Source organism: Phocoena phocoena, chromosome X (assembly GCF_963924675.1).
Source record: "Phocoena phocoena chromosome X, mPhoPho1.1, whole genome shotgun sequence".
In the NCBI taxonomy this organism is placed as follows: Eukaryota; Metazoa; Chordata; class Mammalia; order Artiodactyla; family Phocoenidae; genus Phocoena; species Phocoena phocoena.
This window is the reverse complement of record NC_089240.1, coordinates 99,893,288-99,916,103: the sequence shown is the minus strand read 5'-3', so window position 1 is coordinate 99,916,103 and position 22,816 is coordinate 99,893,288. Positions and strand designations below refer to the sequence as shown.

At 39.7% G+C, this 22,816-nt stretch overlaps 1 protein-coding gene across 1 annotated transcript in view; it reads right to left on the bottom strand.

The window, feature by feature from the left end:
* The window catches only part of DOCK11 (dedicator of cytokinesis 11), a 197,898-nt gene that overhangs the window by 33,607 nt on the left and 141,475 nt on the right, over positions 1-22,816 (bottom strand). Inside the window, exons 38-44 of the mRNA XM_065901242.1 lie at positions 21,740-21,882; positions 20,370-20,485; positions 18,072-18,209; positions 7,460-7,642; positions 5,112-5,225; positions 2,597-2,812; positions 2,451-2,508 (exon numbers count right to left, since the gene is read on the bottom strand). Of these exons, the coding sequence (XP_065757314.1) occupies positions 2,451-2,508; positions 2,597-2,812; positions 5,112-5,225; positions 7,460-7,642; positions 18,072-18,209; positions 20,370-20,485; positions 21,740-21,882 (968 nt within the window). The remainder of the gene's footprint in view (positions 1-2,450; positions 2,509-2,596; positions 2,813-5,111; positions 5,226-7,459; positions 7,643-18,071; positions 18,210-20,369; positions 20,486-21,739; positions 21,883-22,816) is intronic.

Sequence of the window (22,816 nt, the reverse complement as noted above, 5' to 3'; positions counted from 1 at the left end):
ATTCTACTTTCTGTTTCTACAAATTTGGCTTTCCAAGATTCCACGTGTAAGTGAGATCATACAGTATTTGTCTTTCTCTGACTTATTTCACTTAACATAATGCCCTCAAGCGCCATCCATTTTGTCACAAATGGCAGGATTTCCTTCTTTCCATTGATTATATGTGCCATGTCTTCTTTATCCATTCATATGGATACATTTCATATGTTTTCATGTTATTAATAAGCATCCTTTCATTTCAGCTTGAAGAACTTTTTTCAGCGTTTCTTGGAAGACAGGTCTAGTGGTGATGGACTCCCTCAGCTTTTGCCTGGGAAAGCCTTCATCTGTCCATTTCTGAAGGACAACTTTGCTGGATGGAGTATTCTTAGTTGGCAGTTGTTTTTTTTTTTTCTTTCAGCACTTTGAAAATATCATCCCACTCTCTCCTGGCCTGTAAGGTTTCTGCTGATAGTATCCCATAGATCACAGAGGCTTTCTTCACTCTTTTTCATTTTTCTTTTTTCTCCTCTGACTGGATAATTTCGGTTAAAGTCCGGTCTTCTAATTCAGATTATTTCTTCTGCTTGATCCATTCTGTTGTTAATACTCTCTACTGCGGTTTTTCACTTCATTCATTGTATTCTTCAGCTCCAGAATATGTTTGGTCCTTTTTTGTGAGATTTCTCTCTCTGTTTAACTTCTCATTTTGTTCGTGTATTTTCCTGATTTTGTTGAATTTTCTGTTTTATTGTGGCTCACTGAGCTTCCTTAGAACAGCTATTTTGAATTCTTTATTAGATAAATTGCAGATCTCCATGTCTTTGAGTTTGGTTACTACGAGATTATTGTGATCCTTTGGTGGTGTCATGTTTCCTTCATTTTTCATGTTCCTTGAAGTCTTCCATTGCTATCTTCACATTTGAAGTAGCAGTTACCTCCAACCAACTTTACTGACTGATTTTAGGAGAGAACAACTTTCCATCTGTCCTGCTGGGGATTCTGAGGCTTTCACAGCCCTGCTGTGGACACACCTGCTCCACAGTTCTCGCTCCCTCTTATGACAGAATTCTTGAGCGTGTATGTCTTTTCTCCATCATGCAATACACCAGGCCAGGTGCTAACAGCCTCCCATTTGATCTCCCAAGGGTGATTCTAAAGTTCAAGCTTGTGGTCTCTCCCTGGCCCACTGATTCTGGCTGGTTTTCTGCACATGCTCACTAGCCATCTGCCTTCAGGAGCACGCCCAGAGATCCAGCTACAGTATGTGGTTGAGGCACATGGAGCACCAGGGGTGCCTGTGGGCCAGCTGGGTGGGATCCACAGGCTAAATGTCTCTAGCAATTTGTCGGTGGGCTTTTTGATGGAGTCTGTGATGCGGTTAGTAGGATCTGTGTCCCTGTAATGCCCTCTAAGTCCAATCTGCTGCTCTCCCAGCCTCTTCCTGCCCCCCACTCATTCAGTTCATGACTCAGTACTCTCAATGGGGCAGGAGAGAAATGGGCCTCTTTGGCAACATCTGCACTGCTGGGAAAGGCAGTACCCGCTCACATGCTCTCACTTTTCCCTGCAGAAGTCACGGTGAGAAAGTCTCTCTTGGCACTGAGCTGTGCCACCTTGGGGAAAGGGTGACACGAGTGAAATCAAACTGTTCCTCTTATCCTCTCCAGTGTATTCCAACTTGTATAATTTTTGCTCCGACAGCACGCTGGAACTTCTCCACCGGACTTCTGGACTTCCCCCAAGGCTCTCTCATCTGTGGGTGATTATCTAAAGACAGTGTTCTCCAGGGGACCCCAGACTGCAGCTGAGAGGGGCTGGAGCCAGCTCATAGGCCACTGCAGGGTCCACAGACAGGACACAGATCTGTCTGCCTATTACCTGATGCATGGGTGGGTAAAATTCCTCCCAGGTCCCTTGGCATGTGGTGCTGGGTCCCACAACTCCCACAAAGGCACTTACGTCCATGTATGGATGCCAAATTGTTGTTGAGATGGGTATACAAACGAGGGACGTCTTATAGGGCCATCTTGCTGATGTGCCAACTCCCTTTGAATACCAAGATATTGTTGCACTAAAGTGGCTGTAGAGATCTAATTTGTGGGCAGCTGTTGGTAAAGTTGAGGCAGATAGGGGAAAATAAGTGGTGTGTATTACCCACGGCTTCTCATAAGCCCTGAGAATTTAATTTGTGGCAGTCTCCCAGGGAGACAGTCTTGGAGAATAAACATTGGGCATCAGGCCTGGCCCTGTACTATTTAGCTTATTCTTGCACTCTTAATGAAAGCAGAAGGCAAATGAACAATCCCGTTTTCTTTTATAACAACTTCTGTTTAACAGTGAATAAGGCTAAAGGTATAAACACATTTTTCAGAGCTCAATCCTATCACATTCACAGTTGCAAGCTACAAAGATAAAGATTCTTGTGCTAACTGAAGTTCTCCCCATCTCTGAGAACAGAAATGTCTTACTTTTTCGATGAAGAAACTCTGCAACCAAACCTGCTACGTGGACATAACACATTGCTGCCTGGAAAAGGATGACAAAGAAAGAACTGTCAGATTGCGCTCCAGGGGTTTTGCAGGGTTGTGTTTAGAACAAAGCCATAAGTAGTCACCTCTGAAAAATCTCCATTTTTTATATGAATCTTTGCCATGCTATCAAGCCAGGTTTTCCTGAGCTCTGGGGTACTTGCATAGGACTTGGCTAAGCTATACTGGAGATCAATTAGCATTTCGGGGTCTTTCTCATGCTCCTTCATTTGAGCAGTGGCCATAAGAACAGTACGGATTCTCTTGGTCAAGTCCTTAACTTCTGTGGGAAAAGCAGTTGCCTAATATCAAAACAAACAAAAAAGACATGTTTATCAATATTACCAGTGTGCTCTAAGCCTAGGCATCCAATCCTGGGAATAACACACAACTTTTACCCCTTGTTAGAGATCTTGGTATTTGGTTCTTGGCTCTTGGTTCTTGGCATGTGGCATGCCTAAAGGGTTTTAAATTAATTCTTTAAAATATATCTCACTAGCTCAGGCTTCAAAGGCAATGAGTTTGAGGGCAGTACATTCATAATACATAAAAGCACGGACTTCGGAGCCAGTCTACCTGGCTTTGAACCCTAGCTCCTCCACCGTGAATTCTACAGCTACGAGTGTAATCTATATTCACTTTTATTGTGTAATTTTAGTTACAACAGTAACTAAAAATTGACAGCTTACTATGCACCAGGCAGTGGCCTAGGCGCTTTACATGTTTTAAATTTTATAACAACCTTATGAATTAAGTACTATTATAATTCATTTTACCAATGGAAAACCGAGGTACACAGCAGTTAAGCGGTTTGGCCAAGTCTTGCAGTTGGTAAGTGGTAGAGACAGGATTTACACCCAGGCAGTTTGGCTCCAAAGCTAGTGATCTTAGTCACTCTTCCAGACCGACAAGCATACTTATCCCATCTACCAACTACCATATACACTAAGGTGAAAACCATACTGCAAAAATTTCCAATTATGCAAATGAGAGTTTATGAATCACAGAACACTCTGAAGAGTTTAAAGAGATCATTAACTTCTCTCAAAGTGTCTGTACCCAAAAACACGAAGTTTGAGTTTCCTCTTTATCTTGGGCACTATTAAGGAAGTCCTATTGCTTCCTATTAACCCCACTGGAGTAATCACAATTATTTGCAGGATTCAGAGAAGATGAGTAAGGGACAGGTACAGGGCTTTGGGAGCCTTTCAATGTGAATATAACCAAACGTGGAGAAAATTATTTTTAAAAGTGCCTTCTTTAAAGATGACTTTTAAAAATAATTATATACGTAAAGTCTCTTCTTATACATTAACAGAGATTCCATTTACTGGGAGAAAGCTATACTTTCTCGTACTAGAGTTAATTGGTAATGACTTCCCTACCAGGATAAAACTAAGTCATTTCAGAAATGAGTCATGAAAAAGATTTCCTATCAAGGAGGGCTAAAACAGACCCCATTTACTTTGAAAAAGTTGCTAACCCAACTTTTACGTAACGTGGAATTAAGGATGGTAAAAACTGGTAAAAATAAACTCTTAGGGTATAAGTTAAAAAATCCTAAATGACACAAGCTTTTTCTGTGCTCATGGGATTAGTTGAAGCATATACTGATCTCCCGAGGAACCAGAACTGGCCGAAAAGCAAACTTTCCCAGCCTGACAATGGCTGGCACTACTCAGTGTTTTTTTCAGTTTCAGCAACATTCCTATGGGAATATTTTTTGGTACAAAGATTCAACACATCCCAAACATTAAGTATGCTGTGACTGTGAGCTTTTTTTTTTTTTCCCCCAGATTTTACGCAAACTGTCAAATTATGCTGAAAGATGACTTTTCCCAAGAATGGGGATGATTCCTCGGGCAGGAAAAGTTCTCTACTGGCAAAGGATTCTTCTTCCCTTGTACGCATGCGTCACTGAAGATCAGAACCTGCTCTCCATGCAACAAAACAAAAAATGAATTTTCACAATGTTATAGGTCTTAAGCATATAGCTCGGAAAGAGGAATGGTGGTCAGGGTCTTGGGTTTGGCCTCAGCCAGCTGGTGCCTAAGAATGACAGCCTCGGACTTGGATTTGCCAATAAGTATCTCTGGTAAGCCCCAGTTAACAGATGATTCTTTAAACTCAGAAAAGCATCAAATAATGAATCCCTTCTGTGCCACTCCTTATCTGTTGGCAAAGGATCAGGCAGCCGTTAGCTACTCTAATAGGTGAGGTTTTGTGAAATTTCAAACTCAATGCTTAATTGACCAATATTATAAATGGTAACAACTGTTAAGAAAGGACCCATTTCTTTTCTGAGCAAGTTTAAAAATCAAGCCCAGAAAAAAATTGGAATCCTATCATAACTATGTATACACAGTATAGCCATTGATCCATCCATTCAAATAATACTGAATATCCACTGTGTACCAGGCAGTGTTCTAGGTGCTAGAGGTGCAGTGGTGTACAAGACAAAGCTTTGACTTGTGACGCTCACATTCTATAAACTCAACACTATATAAAAATTATAAATCCAACACACAGTTTAACTTGAGGAGTGTAAGCTTCCCTGACAGTGAACGTAGTTCTAATTTTTTACTTGAAGTGAGAACATACCTTCATAGGTCTGTCACTGTTTGCAAAATTACTGATAATGGATAAAGACTCCTGAAATCTCGATCCTCCGCTTAGTGCTACATCAGCTATCAGCTGGCTTACAGCAATGATAATCTGTGGGAAGAAGCAAACACCATTTTTTCAAATGTCTTTTGCACAAATGCTGCTTATTTTCATCATTGTACAAACCTATAAGCACTCAAATGAAATTCTTCTTTTGAAGATCCTACATAGTTCCATCAAAATCTATTTTCTTCATACATGAGGGGTTTAAACTCTTCTATTGAAACAGCAACTTCAGAGGTTCCTAATTACAAATTTTATTGGGACTTTTCTTGGTTAGATGTGAAAAACCTTCCAAACTCATGGCACAGCTAGATCTAAAACTGTTTTCATAATTAGTGAACTAATACAATGGTGGTCAGGTCTCTACTTTCAATATGCCTGCTACGTGGTAGCTATGGCAAAGCTGGGAATAAATGACCTTTTTCTTGATGGTTTCTCATTTCTTTTCACTAGTCTATTTCAGTGTGCTGGACTTCCAACTCCAGCGCCTCAGCTCCCTTCTTTGTTTCTGACTAGGGCCTATCTAGTTTAGATAGCGGTATGTGTTATGGCATATACATTACATAACGATAGCAGTATAATATAACATAATGGTGCTTTTTAATTTCTCAGGCTCCTTTGGTTGAATGCTTAAATGATTCAGGCCAAGGTGTTAGTGGCTGGAAGCTTTACCCCTGATCTGGAGAAGCAAGATACTGTAGGAGCCGAGTGCAGGCTCTTGAGTGAAACCGCCCTAGATTCAAATCTTGACTTTATCCATTATTCACTGAGTGGGTTTGAGAAAGTTAACTACCCCTCCTGTGCCTCACTTTCCTTATTTGCAATATGGGGATGATAACAATACCTACTTTATAGAGCTGTTATGAGGATTAAAGAGATCATAATCATAATACTACCACTTAACCACTTTACTGACCACTTAGAACCTGGTTCTAAGTCTGCACGTTTATTAATTCATTTATATTTGAATAAAGGACTTGAGAAAAATGGATGTTTTAACCCAGAAGAATGGACCCTACTGGGGAATTTTCAGATACACCAGAACACTAATTGCAGAAATGTTTTGGGGGAAGATGGTACTCAAGTGACACCTCTATGAAAGCAAATATTAGACACCCTAACATATAATGCTGGCCCTAGTACCCAAAAGTAACTATATAGAAGATTTTTACAGGAAGCATATACTTCTATCAGATTTTCACATCACTGACGACGTTTCTAAAAAGCTGCTTATGGCTGTTTCCTCATTTATAACCCGGTCTCCAATAAACAACTGCAATGGGACAGACCAAGGCAGTGAAGACAGAAATATGACCAAGCATTTCCCATATTACGAAGAGGGCTACTGAGCCAAGAAGTCCCAATTGTTGTTTAATTCAGAGAGTTGTTTCACCAGATAAGCTAAAAAACATGGAGACGTTGAAAAACAACTGCCACGCACTCAGTGTCTATTACGTGCCAGGTATTTTGTGCCTGGCACCACACACACTTTATTTTTAACCCTCATGATAACCCTGCAAGGTGAAACATACTTGGCCTCATTTTACAGATGAGGCAAAGAGTTAAGACAAATTGAGCATCTTGCCTAGGGTCACATAAGTACATAAGTAGCCGAGCTATGAGTTAAGCCCAGGTAGGTCCAATTCCAAAGTCCATGCTTTCTACTAAACCTTGAGACTTCTCTCCTTTTTTTACTAACTGGGCATGCTGGAACATGAAAAGTACAAGTGCTCTGTTTGTTACTTAATCATCTCGTTTAATCCTCACCACAACCTTACGAGGTAGGTAGGGATATTTACCACTATTTTACATATGAGGCAACTGAGGCACCGAGAGGCTAAGGAAGCCCTTGCTAAGGTCACACAGTGTGTGATAGTCCTGGAATCTGGAATCTATGCTCTTCACACCTATGCTGTAGAGTAGTGCTGCCCAACAGAAATATGATCTGAGTCACATGTGTAATTTGAAATTGTCCAGTAGCCACATTAAAAAGTAAAAAGACACAAGTGAATTTTAATTTATTTTACTTACCCCAATGTATCCAGAATAGCATTTCAACACACAGTCAATATAAAACAATTGAGATATTTTACTTCTTTGTACTTAGTCTTCAAAAGCCAATGTGTATTCTATATCTACAGGAGATCTGAATTCAGACTAGCTACATTTCAAGTGCTAAATGGCCACCTGTGGCTAATAGCTATTGTACTGGATTGGGTAGCTCTAGATCTTGACATAGAGGCTAAAGATTGAAAAGAAGAGGAGCTTTGGTTTTCACTGACCTGCAGATGTGTCCTCAAAAAGGTTTTCCTTTTGGTATACTCAAAGTTGTTTCTCATCAGAAGATACAAAAGTGCAGAGGCTTCATTCCTGGTTGAGCTAATCTTTGATGTGCAGCATTTTAAAACCTCATAGCAAAATGCAGCACACATGTTTACCCTTCCTTTGAAAAAGGCTGAGGGAAACTAAAGAACAGGAAAAACATAAATACGTATCTGAAAACCCAATCATAAAAGTCAACCAACTATCAAGTGCCCACTGTATTCTCACCTACAACTATGCTGGGTGCTTTGCGGATACAAAATCAACATAAGGCTAGGGCTCCGCTCTGGAGAACCCAAACTAGTTAAAAACATAAAGACCAGCATGTATTAATGACAGAACAATGCAAGTCAGTATACAAGTCTCTACAAAAACGTGAGGTACTGACTATAAGTGCTACGGATCTAAGAAAAGCTCATAATGGTCTGGAAAAGAAGATGAGTAGGTTCTCAGTAATATGTATTAAATTAATGAATGACTGAAATGATGAACGATTGATGGGTCTCAATTTGGGCCTTAAAAATGGTTAGGACAATCTGCATTACTTACTCTTTTGCTTTATATTTAAACAGTTCCTTATATTATGAACTTCCAAATGCTGAGAAAATTATACCAGGAATCTATTCAGCAAAGAAAGTTGATCTTTAAACAAAATGAGGTATAGATGAAGTGTACACACACAAACATAAACATGTGCATCCTCTATTCATAAACTGTTGATCAAAATACATGTTGGCATAGAAAAAGAGTAAAAAAAGTAACTAATTCTCAAAACAGGCAAGTGGCTGCTACTTTGAGAATGTATTCACTCTGTTTTGTGGAAAATAAACTATACGTATAACATAGGCTTATTACAATCTTCCATGCTTACATGTCTAGGGAAGCAAGTAGTAAGCTGCTCCAGGGTACACAATGGATGTTTTTCAGGGAGTGTGAAGCTAGAGGGCCACCCTTTCAAAATTATTTCTTGGGAATATTGAATTTAAACCCATATTATAGGAACCTATCTTCGTTTTATCACCGTAACACCAAGTGCAATGCTATGCAGATAATTAAAGTTTAATAAATGTTTTCTAGTTGGCAATTGAAAGATCTCATAAATAGTCTCACCGGATTAAACCAAATCTTGTTGGGCAAGATACTCTAGTACGAAAATAAAGGAAGGGAAAGCGTAGCTTTAGTGTAGTTAATCCGCTGTAAGAAGTCTTCTACCGGAACTTCCCTGGTGGTCCAGTGGTAAACAATCTGCCTTCCAATGCAGGGGACGTGGGTTCGATCCCTGGTCGGGGAACTAGGATTCCATATGCTGCAGGGCAACTAAGCCCACGCACCACAACTACTGAGCTCGCGCGCCTCAACTAGAGAGTCCACGTGCTGCAACTAAGACCCGACACAACCAAAAATAAACTAAATAATTTTTTTAAAAAAGGAGACTTTAATGTTACATCTCCTGACTTTAAAAAAAAAAAAAAAGAAGTCTTCTACCTACATCACTTCTCTGAGTGGGCAATGACCAAAATCATCAATGACCTTGTAACGGCCAATTCCCAAGGACTCCCTTTCCACCTTATCTTATTGGACCACTCTGTACTGCATAATAATGCTGAAACTCTTTTCTCCTGTGGCTTCCATGATATCCTTCTCTCCTGCCTTTTTTCCTGCTTCTGTGACCGCTCCCTCTCATCTCCTCTATAGATTCCTCTTCCATCCCCTTCTATGTTGTTTTTCTCCCTACATTCCAGCTAAACTGGGCCTTGCAGTTCCCAGAACCTCAAGCTCTATCCCAACTCCAGGCCTTTGCACGCTTGTGCTTCTCCCTAGAATGTTCCTCCTTACGCTTTTCAAACAGCTGGCGCCTTTTCATATTTCAGGTCTCATTTTAAAAGTGACAAACCTATCTAAAGTAAGGTAACTCCCACAAATCATTATTCTCTATCTCAACACCTTGGTTCCTTCCTAGAATTTGTGACAATTACTGTTTTATTTACTTGTTTATTTTCTGCCCCACCCTCCTTACCCACTGAAAGCTTCATGAAGGCAGAGACTAGGCTTCCAGGCTACTTTTTTTTTTTTTTTTTTTTTTTTGCGGTACGCGGGCCTCTCACTGTTGTGGCCACTCCCGTTGAGGAGCACAGGCTCCGGACACGCAGGCTCAGCAGCCATGGCTCACAGGCCTAGCCGCTCCGCGGCATGTGGGGTCTTCCCGGACCGGGGCACGAACCCATGTCGCCTGCATCGGCAGGCGGACTCTCAACCACCGCGCCACCAGGGAAGCCCCAGGCTACTTTTTAAAGAGATTTTCCCCCACCCGCAACAGTTTTCTTAATAAAAATCTAATTATGGTGCTTTCATGCTCCCTGATACCTAAAAGATGAAGTCTAACTCCTAAGATGAGGACATAATCATCTGGTCCCCATCGACCTCTTCAGTCTCATCTCTTGCTGAGTCCATACTAAATCCTAACTCCAGTGCTGCAGAGAAACTTTTGCTAAATTAGTGTTTCCCGTCCTTCTCCTGTTCACCCTCAGCTCTCTGTATAGACTTCTTTTAGACTAATGGTATTTGTGGATGTGCATCAATGTGTGTGTGTGTTCCCCTCTCCTGGACAGTAAGCCCTCATACTGTATCCCTGAAACAAGATCTGACATCAGTAAGTACCTACCCAGTAACTGTTCGTTAAATGAATTATTTCTGAATCTCTTTCCCTTAGTTTCTCGTAACATGCTTGCACTTAACTCAGTTTTCCATTTATTTCTTTATCCAAAAAACTATTAGAGAGAGGACTGGAGTTGGCGGCGTGAACACAGCCTGCAGGGAGTTAGTGCACCACAGCTAGCTGGGAGGGAGTCCGGGTAAAAGTCTGGACCTGCCGAAGAGGCAAGAGACTTTTTCTTCCCTCTTTGTTTCCTGGTGCGCAAGGAGAGCGGATTAAGAGCGCTGCTTAAAGGAGCTCCAGAGACGGGCACGAGCCGCGGCTAAAAGCGCGGACCCCAGGGACGGGCATGAGACGCTAAAGCTGCTGCTGCCGCCACCAAGAAGCCTGTGTGCGAGTACAGGTCACTCTCCACACCTCCCTTCCGGGGAGCCTGTGCAGCCCGCCACTGCCAGAGTCCCGGGATCCAGGGACAACTCTCCCAGGAGAACGCACGACGTGCCTCAGGCTGGTGCAATGTCACGCAGGCCTCTGCCGCCGCAGGCTCGCCCCGCACACCGTGCCCCTCCCTCCCCCCTGGCCTGAGTGAGCCAGAGCCCCCGAATCAGCGGCTCCTTTAACCCCGTCCTGTCTGAGCAAGGAACAGACGCCCGCAGGTGACCTACAAGTAGAGGCGGGGCCAAATCCAAAGCTGAGCCCCTGGGAGCTGTGAGAACAAAGAAGAGAAAGGGAAATCTCTCCCAGCAGCCTCAGAAGCAGCGGATTAAAGCTCCACAACCAACTTGATGTACCCTGCATCTGTGGAATACGTGAATAGACAACGAATCATCCCGAATTAAGGAGGTGGGCTTTGAGAGCAAGATTTATGATTTCTTCCCCTTTTCCTCCTTTTGTGAGTGTGTATGTGTATGCTTCTGTGTGAGATTTTGTCTGTATAGCTTTGCTTCCACCATTTGTCCTAAGGTTCTATCCGTCCGTTATTTTTTTGTTTGTTTTCTTCTTAAAAAATATTTTTTCTTAATAATTGTTTTTTATTTTAATAACTTTATTTTATTTTACTTACTTTATCTTCTTTCTTTCTTTCTTTCCTTCCCTCCTCCCTCCCTCTCGCTCTCTTTCTACTTTTTCTCCCTTTTATTCAGAGCCGTGCGGATGAAAGGCTCTTGGTGCTGCAGCCAGGAGTCAGAGCTGTGCCTCTGAGGTGGGAGAGCCAACTTCAGGACACTGGTCCACAAGAGAGCTCCCAGCTCCACACAGTATCAAATGGCAAAAATCTCCCAGAGATCTCCCATCTCAACACCAGCACCCAGCTTCACTCAACGACCAGAAAGCTACAGTGCAGGACACCATATACCAAACAACTAGCAAGACAGGAACACAACCCCACCCATTAGCAGAGAGGCTGCCTAAAATCATATTAAGTCCACAGATACCCCAAAACACAGCACCAGACGTGGACCTGCCCACCAGACAGACAAGATACAGCCTCATCCACCAGAACACAGGCACTAGTCCCCTCCACCAGGAAGCCTACACAACCCACTGAACCAACTTTAGCCACTGGGGACAGACACCAAAAGCAACGGGAACTACGAACCTGCAGCCTGCAAAAAGGAGACCCCAAACACAGTAAGATAAGCAAAATGAGAAGACAGAAAAACACACAGCAGATGAAGGAGCAAGATAAAAACCCACCAGACCTAACAAATGAAGAGGAAATAGGCAGTCTACCTGAAAAAGAATTCAGAATAATGATAGTAAAGATGATCCAAAATCTTGGAAATAGAATAGACAAAATGCAAGAAACATTTAACAGGGACCTAGAAGAATTAAGAGGAAACAAGCAACGATGAACAACGCAATAAATGAAATTAAAAATACTCTAGATGGGATCAATAGCAGAATAACTGAGGCAGAAGAACGGATAAGTGACCTGAAGATAAAATAGTGGAAATAACTACTGCAGAGCAGAATAAAGAAAAAAGAATGAAAAGAACTGAGGACAGTCTCAGAGACCTCTGGGACAACATTAAATGTACCAACATTTGAATTATAGGGGTTCCAGAAGAAGATGAGAAAAAGAAAGGGACTGAGAAAATATTTGAAGGGATTATAGTTGAAAACTTCCCTAATATGGGAAAGGAAATAGTTAATCAAGTCCAGGAAGCACAGAGAGTCCCATACAGGATAAATCCAAGGAGAAATATGCCAAGACACATATTAATCAAACTGTCAAAAATTAAATACAAAGAAACCATATTAAAAGCAGCAAGAGAAAAACAACACACAAGGGAATCCCCATAAGGTTAACAGCTGATCTTTCAGCAGAGACTGTGCAAGCCAGAAGGGACTGGCAGGACATATTTAAAGTGATGAAGGAGAAAAACCTGCAACCAAGATTACTCTACCTAACAAGGATCTCATTCAGATTTGATGGAGAAATTAAAACCTTTACAGACAAGCAAAAGTTGAGAAAGTTCAGCACCACCAAACCAGCTTTACAACAAATGCTAAAGGAACTTCTCTAGGGAAGAAACACAAGAGAAGGAAAAGACCTACAAGAACGAACCCAAAACAATTAAGAAAATGGAAATAGGAACATACATATCAATAATTCCCTCAAATGTAAATGGACTAAATGCTCCCACCAAAAGACAAAGATTGGCTGAATGGATACAAAAACAAGACCCGTATATATGCTGTCCACAAGAGACCCACTTCAGACCTAGAGACACATACAGACTGAAAGTGAGGGGATGGAAAAAGATATTCCATGCAAATGGAAACCGAAAGAAAGCTGGAGTAGCAATTCTCATCAGACAAAATAGACTTTAAAATAAAGACTATTAGAAGAGACAAAGAAGGACACTACATAATGATCAAGGGATCGATCCAAGAAGAAGATATAACAATTGTAAATATTTATGCACCCAACACAGGAACACCTCAATACATAAGGCAAATGCTAACAGCCATAAAAGGGGAAACCGACAGTAACACATTCATAGTAGGGGACTTTAACACCCCACTTTCACCAATGGACAGATCATCCAAAATGAAAATAAATAAGGAAACACAAGCTTTAAATGATACATTAAACAAGATGGACTTAATTGACATTTATAGGACATTCCATCCAAAAACAACAGAATACACATTTTTCTCAAGTGCTCATGGAACATTCTCCAGGATAGATCATATCTTGGGTCACAAATCAAGCCTTGATAAATTTAAGAAAACTGAAATTGTATCAAGTATCTTTTCCAACCACAACGCTATGAGACTAGACATCAATTACAGGAAAAGATCTGTAAAAAATACAAACACATGGAGGCTAAACATTACACTACTTAATAATGAAGTGATCACTGAAGAAATCAAAGAGGAAATCAAAAAATACCTAGAAACAAATGACAATGGAGACACAACGACCCAAAACCTATGGGATGCAGCAAAAGAAGTTCTAAGGGGGAAGTTTATAGCAATACAAGCCCACCTTAAGAAGCAGGAAACATCTCGAATAAACAACCTAACCTTGCACCTCAAGCAATTAGAGAAAGAAGAACAAAAAAACCCCAAAGTTAGCAGAAGGAAAGAAATCATAAAAATCAGATCAGAAATAAATGAAGAAGAAATGAAGGAAACGATAGCAAAGATCAATAAAACTAAAAGCTGGTTCTTTGAGAAGATAAACAAAATTGATAAACCATTAAAAAAAGGGAGAAGACTCAAATCAACAGAATTAGAAACGAAAAAGGAGAAGTAACAACTGACACTGCAGAAATACAAAAGATCGTGAGAGATTACTACAAGCAATTCTATGCCAATAAAATGGACAACCTGGAAGAAATGGACAAATTCTTAGAAATGCACAGCCTGCCAACACTGAATCAGGAAGAAATAGAAAATATGAACAGACCAATCACAAGCACTGAAATTGAACCTGTGATTAAAAATCTTCCAACAAACAAATGCCCAGGACCAGATGGCTTCACAGGCGAATTCTATCAAACATTTAGAGAAGACATAACACCTACCCTCCTCGAACTCTTCCAAAATATAGCAGAGGGAGGAACATTCCCAAACTCATTCTACAAGGCCACCATCACCTTGATACCAAAACCAGACAAGGATGTCACAAAGAAAGAAAACTACAGGCCAATATCACTGATGAACAAAGATGCAAAAATCCTCAACAAAATAGTAGCAAACAGAATCCAACAGCACATTAAAAGGATCATACACCATGATCAAGTGGGGTTTATCCCAGGAATGCAAGGATTCTTCAATATACGCAAATCAATGTGATACACCATATTAACAAATTGAAGAATAAAAACCGTATGATCATCTCAATAGATGCAGAGAAAGCTTTCGACAAAATTCAACACTCATTTATGATAAAAACCCTGCAGAAGGTAGGCATAGAGGAAACTTTCCTCAACATAATAAAGGCCATATATGACAAACCCACAGCCAACATCGTCCTCAAAGGTGAAAAACTGAAAGCATTTCCACTAAGATCAGGAACAAGACAAGGCTGCCCACTCTCACCACTCTTATTCAACATAGTTTTGGACGTTTTAGCCACAGCAATCAGAGAAGAAAAGGAAATAAAAGGAATCCAAATCAGATAAGAAGAAGTAAAGCTGTCACTGTTTGCAGATGACATGATACTATACATAGAGAATCCTAAAGATGCTACCAGAAAACTACTAGAGCTAATCAATGAATTTGGTAAAGTAGCAGGATACAAAACTAATGCACAGAAATCTCTGGCATTCCTATACACTAATGATGAAAAATCTGAAAGTGAAATCAAGAAAACACTCCCATTTACCACTGCAACAAAAAGAATAAAATATCTAGGAATAAACCTACCTATGGAGACAAAAGACCTGTATGCAGAAAATTATAAGACACTGAGGAAAGAAATTAAAGATGATACAAACAGATGGAGAGATATACCATGTTTTGCATTGGAAGAATCAACGTTGTGAAAATGACTCTACTACCCAAAGCAATCTATAGATTCAGTGCAATCCCTATCAAACCACCACTGGCATTTTCCACAGAACTAGAACAAAAAATGTCACAATTTGCATGGAAACACAAAAGACCCCGAACAGCCAAAGCAATCCTGAGAACGAAAAATGAAGCTGGAGGAATCAGGCTCCCTGACTTCAGCCTATACTACAAAGCTACAGTACTGAAGACAGTACGGTACTAGCACAAAAACAGAAAGATAGATCAATGGAACAGGATAGAAAGCCTAGAGATAAACCCACGCACATATGGTCACCTTATCTTTGATAAAGGAGGCAGGAATGCACCGTGGAGAAAGGACAGCCTCTTCAATAAGTGGTGCTGGGAAAACTGGACACGTACATGTAAAAGTATGAGATTAGATCACTCCCTAATCCATACACAAAAATAAGCTCAAAATGGATTAAAGACCTAAATGTAAGGCCAGAAACTATCAAACTCTTAGAGGAAAACACAGGAAGAACACTCTATGACATAAATCACAGCAAGAGCCTTTTTGACCCACCTCCTAGAGAAATGGAAATTAAAACAAAAATAAACAAATGGGACCTAATGCAAGTTCAAAGCTTTTGCACAGCAAAGGAAACCATAAATAAGACCAAAAGACAACCCTCAGAATGGGAGAAAATATTTGCAAATGAAGCAACTGACAAAGGATTAATCTCCAAAATTTATAAGCAGCTCATGCAGCTCAATAACAAAAGAACAAACAACCCAATCCAAAAATGGGCTGAAGACCTAAACAGACATTTCTCCAAAGAAGATATACAGACTGCCAACAAACACATGAAAGAATGCTCAACATCATTAATCATTAGAGAAATGCAAATCAAAACTACAATGAGATATCATCTCACACCAGTCAGAATGGCCATCATCAAAAAATCTAGAAACAATAAATGCTGGAGAGGGTGTGGAGAAAAAGGAACACTCTTGCACTGCTGGTGGGAATGTGAATTGGTACAGCCACTGTGGAGAACAGTATGGAGGTTCCTTAAAAAAACTACAAATAGAACTACCATATGACCCAGCAATCCCACTACTGGGCATATACCCTGAGAAAACCATAATTCAAAAAGAGTCATGTACCAAAATGCTCATTGCAGCTCTATTTACAATAGCCCGGAGATGGAAACAACCTAAGTGTCCATCATCGGATGAATGGATAAAGAAGATGCGGCACATATATACAATGGAATATCACTCAGCCATAAAAAGAAACGAAATTGAGCTATTTGTAATGAGGGATGGACCTAGAGTCTGTCATACAGAGTGAAGTAAGTCAGAAAGAGAAAGACAAATACCGTATGCTAACACATATATATGGAATTTAAGAAAAAAAATGTCATGAAGAACCTAGGGGTACGGCAGGAATAAAGACACAGAACTACTAGAGAATGGACTTGAGGATAGGGGGAGGGGAAGGGTAAGCTGTGACAAAGCGAGAGAGTGGTATGGACATATATACACTACCAAACGTAAAACAGATAGCTGGGGGGGCAGCAGCCGCATAGCATAGGGAGATCAGCTCGGTGCTTTGTGACCACCTAGAGGGGTGGGATAGGGAGGGTGGGAGGGAGGGAGACGCAAGAGGTAAGAGATATGGGAACATATGTATATGTATAACTGATTCACTTTGCTTTAAAGCAGAAACTAACACACCATTGTAAAGCAATTATACTCCAATAAAGATGTTAAAAAATTGTATTAAACAATGGCTATTTAGAGCTTCCCTGGTGGCGTAGCGGTTAATAATCTGCCTCTCAATGCAGGGGACACGGGTTCAAGCCCTGGTCCGGGAAGATTCCACATGCCGCGGAGCAACGAAGCCCCTGTGCCACAACTACTGAGCCTGTGCTCTAGAGCCTGCGAGTCACAGCTACTGAGCCCACGTGCCACAACTCCTGAAGCCCACACACATGGAGCCCATGTTCCGCAACAAGAGAAGCCACCGCAATGAGAAGCCCACTCACCACAACGAAGAGTAGCCCCTGCTCGCCGCAACTAGAGAAAGCCCGCGTGCAGCAACAAAGACCCAACGCAGCCAAAAATTTAAAAATTTTTAAAAAAAGAATGTCAATTTAAAAATAAACCTTCAAGATCACCTAATTTTTATATCAATTAAACCCTTTAAGTTGCCATACAAATAATGACAAAAAAGTTTTCCATGCTCAGCTATCCTATTACAAAAATCGGTTAACTGAATTTGTCTTGTTGGAGTTACACATACTAGAGTGGAGGCCTAGACTGTGCCTTTCCCTGATTTTAACTCCATCTTGGTTCCTGATGCTTTTAAGTATGTTTAAAAGCTATCAAAACCAGATGAGAAATAAATCTTGCTATCTGTTTCAGTCATATTTATTCCTAAAAGCCTAGTCTGAAGTTTTAGTTTAGATGAGGTAAATGGCCTGAACATTTAGAGCCCACGGATACAATTCGCACTGAAAGGAAGGATTCATTCATCTGAACATGTATTGAGTGCCTACAATTTGCAAGATATCATACAAGGCCCTGGGGTTATAAGACTTGGTCTCTGCTTTCCAAGTGCTTATACATGAGTACCCTTACAGCTTATGTATCTTCAGCATGACAATACTTTAAAAAGAAGCAAAAGAGAAGAAAAACTGGCAGTTGGTAATTTTAAAATGATACTCTTCAGAAAGGGATGACAGGACAAAATAAAAAGCATGTGCTGATTTTAGGGAATGCCTGGTCAGGCTCTCTTTACGTATTTTGCTGTTCTAATATTTACAAAGGTAGGATTTAATGGCTTCCTTATCTGAGGTTTGGAGAGGTCTTCGCAATGATCCCTGTTCCCCTTTCCTTCTTGCTATGAAGCAAGGCCACTCGCAGCCACAAAGCTCTGCTCTTACCTTACTAATGAAAGCTCGCAGTGAGGCAAAGACATGTTTCAGCGACACTTCAGATTGCCCATTTTTAAGAAAAGCAAGATGAATATCAAATACTTTTTTCATTAACGGGTTGTGGCCATCATTGTTTAAAAGTTGGCTCTACAAAACATGAAGAAAAAATTTGCAGAAATAGTTTATGCCGCTCCCCCCAGAATGAGAGAACAGGCTTTACCAACAACCTGTTTATCAAACCACTGCTTGAAAAGTAACAATAAAAAGTTTAACATAATCTAAAATCATCTGTGCCATCTTTCAACTTGGAAATCTCAAAATACTATATAAACTACATCTATACTTAATTCCATAATTTTAAATAGATGAAAAAAAATCTTTTTCCAGTATAACACAGCAAATACAGAACTAGTATGGGAAGAGTATTTTCTATTAACCTAACCATATTGCTCCTCAATTCAGAAATCAGTAAATTAAAAATGGATACAAGGTAACCAGCCTTTGTATTTCTCTTAAGGAAAACATCAATTCCATTTTAAAAGTCTATTATCTAATTTGCTCTTAAATGTATGTTTAGTATAAGATATCTTTAGCCACTGGTGACAAATTAAAACCTCTATGAGTAGAGATAATAACAGGGATCACAATTGAACAGACTACGTAAATTGTTTAAATGTTCCTTGCAAATAGAGATATAAGAGAAACAACAAATTGTAGAGAAATATCTATTGGTTTCTGAAACTTTAAAAAAAAAATGCATTGGTTAACACCTCCAGTCCTGCTCTATCCCTCAAGAAACTAATTACCAGGTTACAACTTGGCCAAAAATAACAACAACGAACCAAAACAATATGCAAACCTGTAACAGATTTAATGGTAACCTTGATAGCCAGAATCCCTGAATGGTGTTTGATATTTCTGTTAGTCTGCTTCTAATAAGCATGGGGTAGTGGTTAGAAGCATGGACTCTTGTGATAACTGGCCTAGATCAGAATCCTGATTCTGCTAACTAACCACCTATGTGACATTAACTTCCCTGTGAGCCTCAGTTTCCTCATTTTAAAATGGGAAAAATAACAGTATTTATATCACGAAGCTAGTGTGAGGATTAAAGGTGAGTTCACATTTGTACTTTTAAGTTTATTAAGGTATAATTTACATAGCACAAAATTTACCTATTTTAAGTACATGATTCAATTATTTTTGGTAAATTTCCAGGGTTTCACAACCATTACAACCCAATCACTCCCATCATCTCAAAAAGATCCTTGGTGCCCATTTGCAGTCCTCTTTTCCACCTCCAGACCCACGACAAAAAAGTGGGTTAATATTTCTAAAGCACTTAGGATAGTGCCTGACATCTACCAAGAGATGTATGTTAAACAAATGAGAAGTATTTGGATAGGAGGAAAGAATACAATGCAAACCTTGAGACCAAATGTCTTACTTACTGGCACAATAAAAAATGAGTTTGGGCTGCATTTTAATCAGAACTTAATACTTCATAAAGGGATTTTGCAGCCTATTTCTTATTAGTATCTAATTCAGTTTTCCCTGATAAGCCTCTTTGAAAAGCACAGGCCAGGTTTCCATAGTAAATCCAGAGGGCTGAAGCAATTAACTGAATTACTTAGAGAAGGGGGGAAGAAAAGAAAAAAAATCTGTATAACTCAGACGAAAAGCCAGCAAGAGTTTTCAATTTTGAGTTCTCCCACTACTGTTACCCTTCATTATAGTTATACAGTCTTTACTTTTCAAAGCACTCTCACATCCATTATCTCATTTTACACCTTCAACAACCCTGCAAGATCATTGCTTTTAATTTCTTCTTCTTATTATTTTTTTTTAATCCTAGCAATGATGATTTGTATCGAGAGGCAAGCATCTGAGAGAAACCACCAGGCACCTGACGAGGGAAGCCAGCCAGCCGGCCTGCCTGGACATCATCTGGCTTGACAAGATACCTCATCACAACGGGCGTTTGGATAAACTGACTCAATCATAATTTGGGCTAAAAATTACGGATATTTTCATAAAAGTGTGAAAGAAAACTGTTTTTTAAACAGAAAAATAAAAGAGAAGGGAAATTCAGGGCAAATTAGTCCAATCCTCTCATTTTATGGATGTGGCACACGAGTCTCAGTGATTTCCCAAGGTCACACAGGAGCCAAACTAGGTCTGCCATCCAAGTTTCCCGACTGCTCACTGGGGGCTTTTATACTATACTAAGCTTCGTCTGACTAATTAGTTTTTGCATAATATTTTCTTTGCAATGATACCGACTGAGTTCTAACTCTTCATGTTTACCTTGAAGCACTGGGTGAAAAATGATATGGTATCTAGTACTGTTAGGGAAACTTCAGTAGCAGTATTGCCTTCAAGAAGTGCCTGATGGAAAATGTCTGCTTCAGTTGTTGCAGAACCTGGGATTTAAAAAAAAAGAAAATTAAAACTGCCCAACACAGAGATTCACATAACAGTTTTGAATGATCTTCTCCTCCAAAGACTCAGAGAGAGAGACAAACACAAAGAAAGCAGGCTTTCAATGCCTGCAGACTTAATGAGTTTCACTGTATTTACTCCTTAATCAAATATGGTCTGGGTTAATCAATTCCACTAATTTTTACTTCAGCTCTGTATCAACAGCTCTGCAACAAATAATTAGGTGCCCACTTCTTTGGAGACAAGATTTCAGTGATGAACTATGGTGACGTAACCAGGAAATAACGCAGGAGGCATTTTAGGCTGTGCTGTTAATTATGTGTGCAAAAATGAGAAACTCATAGAAATGCAGCTACATTACGTACAGTGGCGCCCTATGGCCAGATGTTTTCAATGATTCCAATGGTATGAGACGTTTCTAAATCAGGAGGAAAACAAAGCATCTGGGCCAACTGAAATACATAGGTTCGTTATACTGATATTTTTACAAGTGACAAAGAGCAAAGCTGAAGGCTGTAAGACTTGCATTTTTTAAAGTCTTGACTCTATTAGCTCAGGTCCACCTGCTCAAGACATTTGTTTTTATTATTAGCCCTATCGCAAAGCCAGTTCTGCTGGCTTCCTTTTATGCAATCCCCAAAGGACTGTGTGGAAATGAACGTTTATCTCACTCTTTGACTTTTTTATTAATATTTGCTCCTCAGAGGATAGCTTCCATTTATATAACCCTGTAGCTTCCTCCTTGTCCTATTCGACTTGTCAGTACTTCAACCCGTGTGAAATACATCTTTGTCAAAATACTATTTACAGTTCTTTGATTTCTGCGGTCAGCTCAGCATGGATAATCCCTTAAGATCACTGAATGAAAAATAGGAACTCTAAACAAATATTATACATACTATTATATTAAGATGCCGTTATCTGCATTAAAGTAGGAATAAAGGATATCGAATGTAAAATAATATAAGAACAATAATTCAAAGGGAAAATTAACTTCCTTGATATTGAACTAAGAAAAAAACCCATCATTACCTAAAATTGCTGAAAAGTCCATGCATATCTTATCATATATTCACATATGATGAAACGACTGTTCATAAACAGAGATATGCAATTGTATCTATGTATGGGAAATGATTACCAATTGTATTGGAGATTTAAGCCAGTACTTCTTTAAGATTAAATAGTATTAATATCTGTTTCAAACGGGTACCCTACACACATTTTTCACTTACTGTGATTAAGTGTAAATGAACTTTCCAGGCTACTAAGATGCTGAAGCCGGGCCTGCATTATTCCTGATCTGTTTCGAAGAGCTGGCATGGTTTGCGATTTTCGGTCTATTCCAAAGTGTTTTGACATCCAGGCATCATGCACCCTAAAATAAATGTTAAAGTTAGGAAATGGAGCACTCTGAGAATACATCTCAACGTTAGATTTTTTAAACTAATAAATGACTAGGTTTCCACATAAACACTGTGTTATGCTCAGTATTTACTTGGCTTCAGTGAGGCATCACTGGAAATTGTATGAAGTTTAATGTATATTTAAAATAGTTTATACTATACGAATACAAGTAAGGACTTCAGAGGGAGTTTCTTACTTCCCTTCTTCTTCTCAAAAATATCAGAGTAAAGTGGACAACACTCCAATAAGATCCAGTCTTTTCTCAGGAGGTAAGGAAAGGCAAGAGTCAGAGAAAACAGTGAGAGGGATACTAGGAGTTGACGTAAGGTGGAAGAATTCCTGGTGTTAGATGTTTAAGAATGAGTGCCTATCTAATCTGTTTCTGGACCCAAGTTAAACTTGGAGCAGAAATTTTTACTCTATAAACATGTCTATTTGCACATTTTTCTTTGTTTTCCTGTAATTTTAAGGTTCCATTAAAAAAAATTACAACCGGGTAATACAGGAACTAAGGAAGAAAAAGAGTTTGTCTATCCTCTAATAAACATAGAGGGCGGGTCAGCAGAATCTTAGAGGTTAAGGTTCATGGTGGTAGTTACCATACTAGGTCTAAACCAGTTCCCAGTGCTGGGAAGACAGTGGAACTCATCCCTTGAATTATTAGGATGTTCCAGAGACTCAGCAATAAACCCCATCCAAACAGCCTCTTTAATTTTTGGAAGTGCCATGGAATTTACTTAAAAAAAGGATTCTATTTGAGTTCCTTTAATGAGTAACTCTACCCCTGAAATATATCTTATTGAAATAAGTAATCTTTTCCTTACAGTTCCTCAAACATTTTCTTAAGTATTTATTTCACTAAGACTTACACAGCAAAAAGAAGAAATAAATAATATATAGTGCAT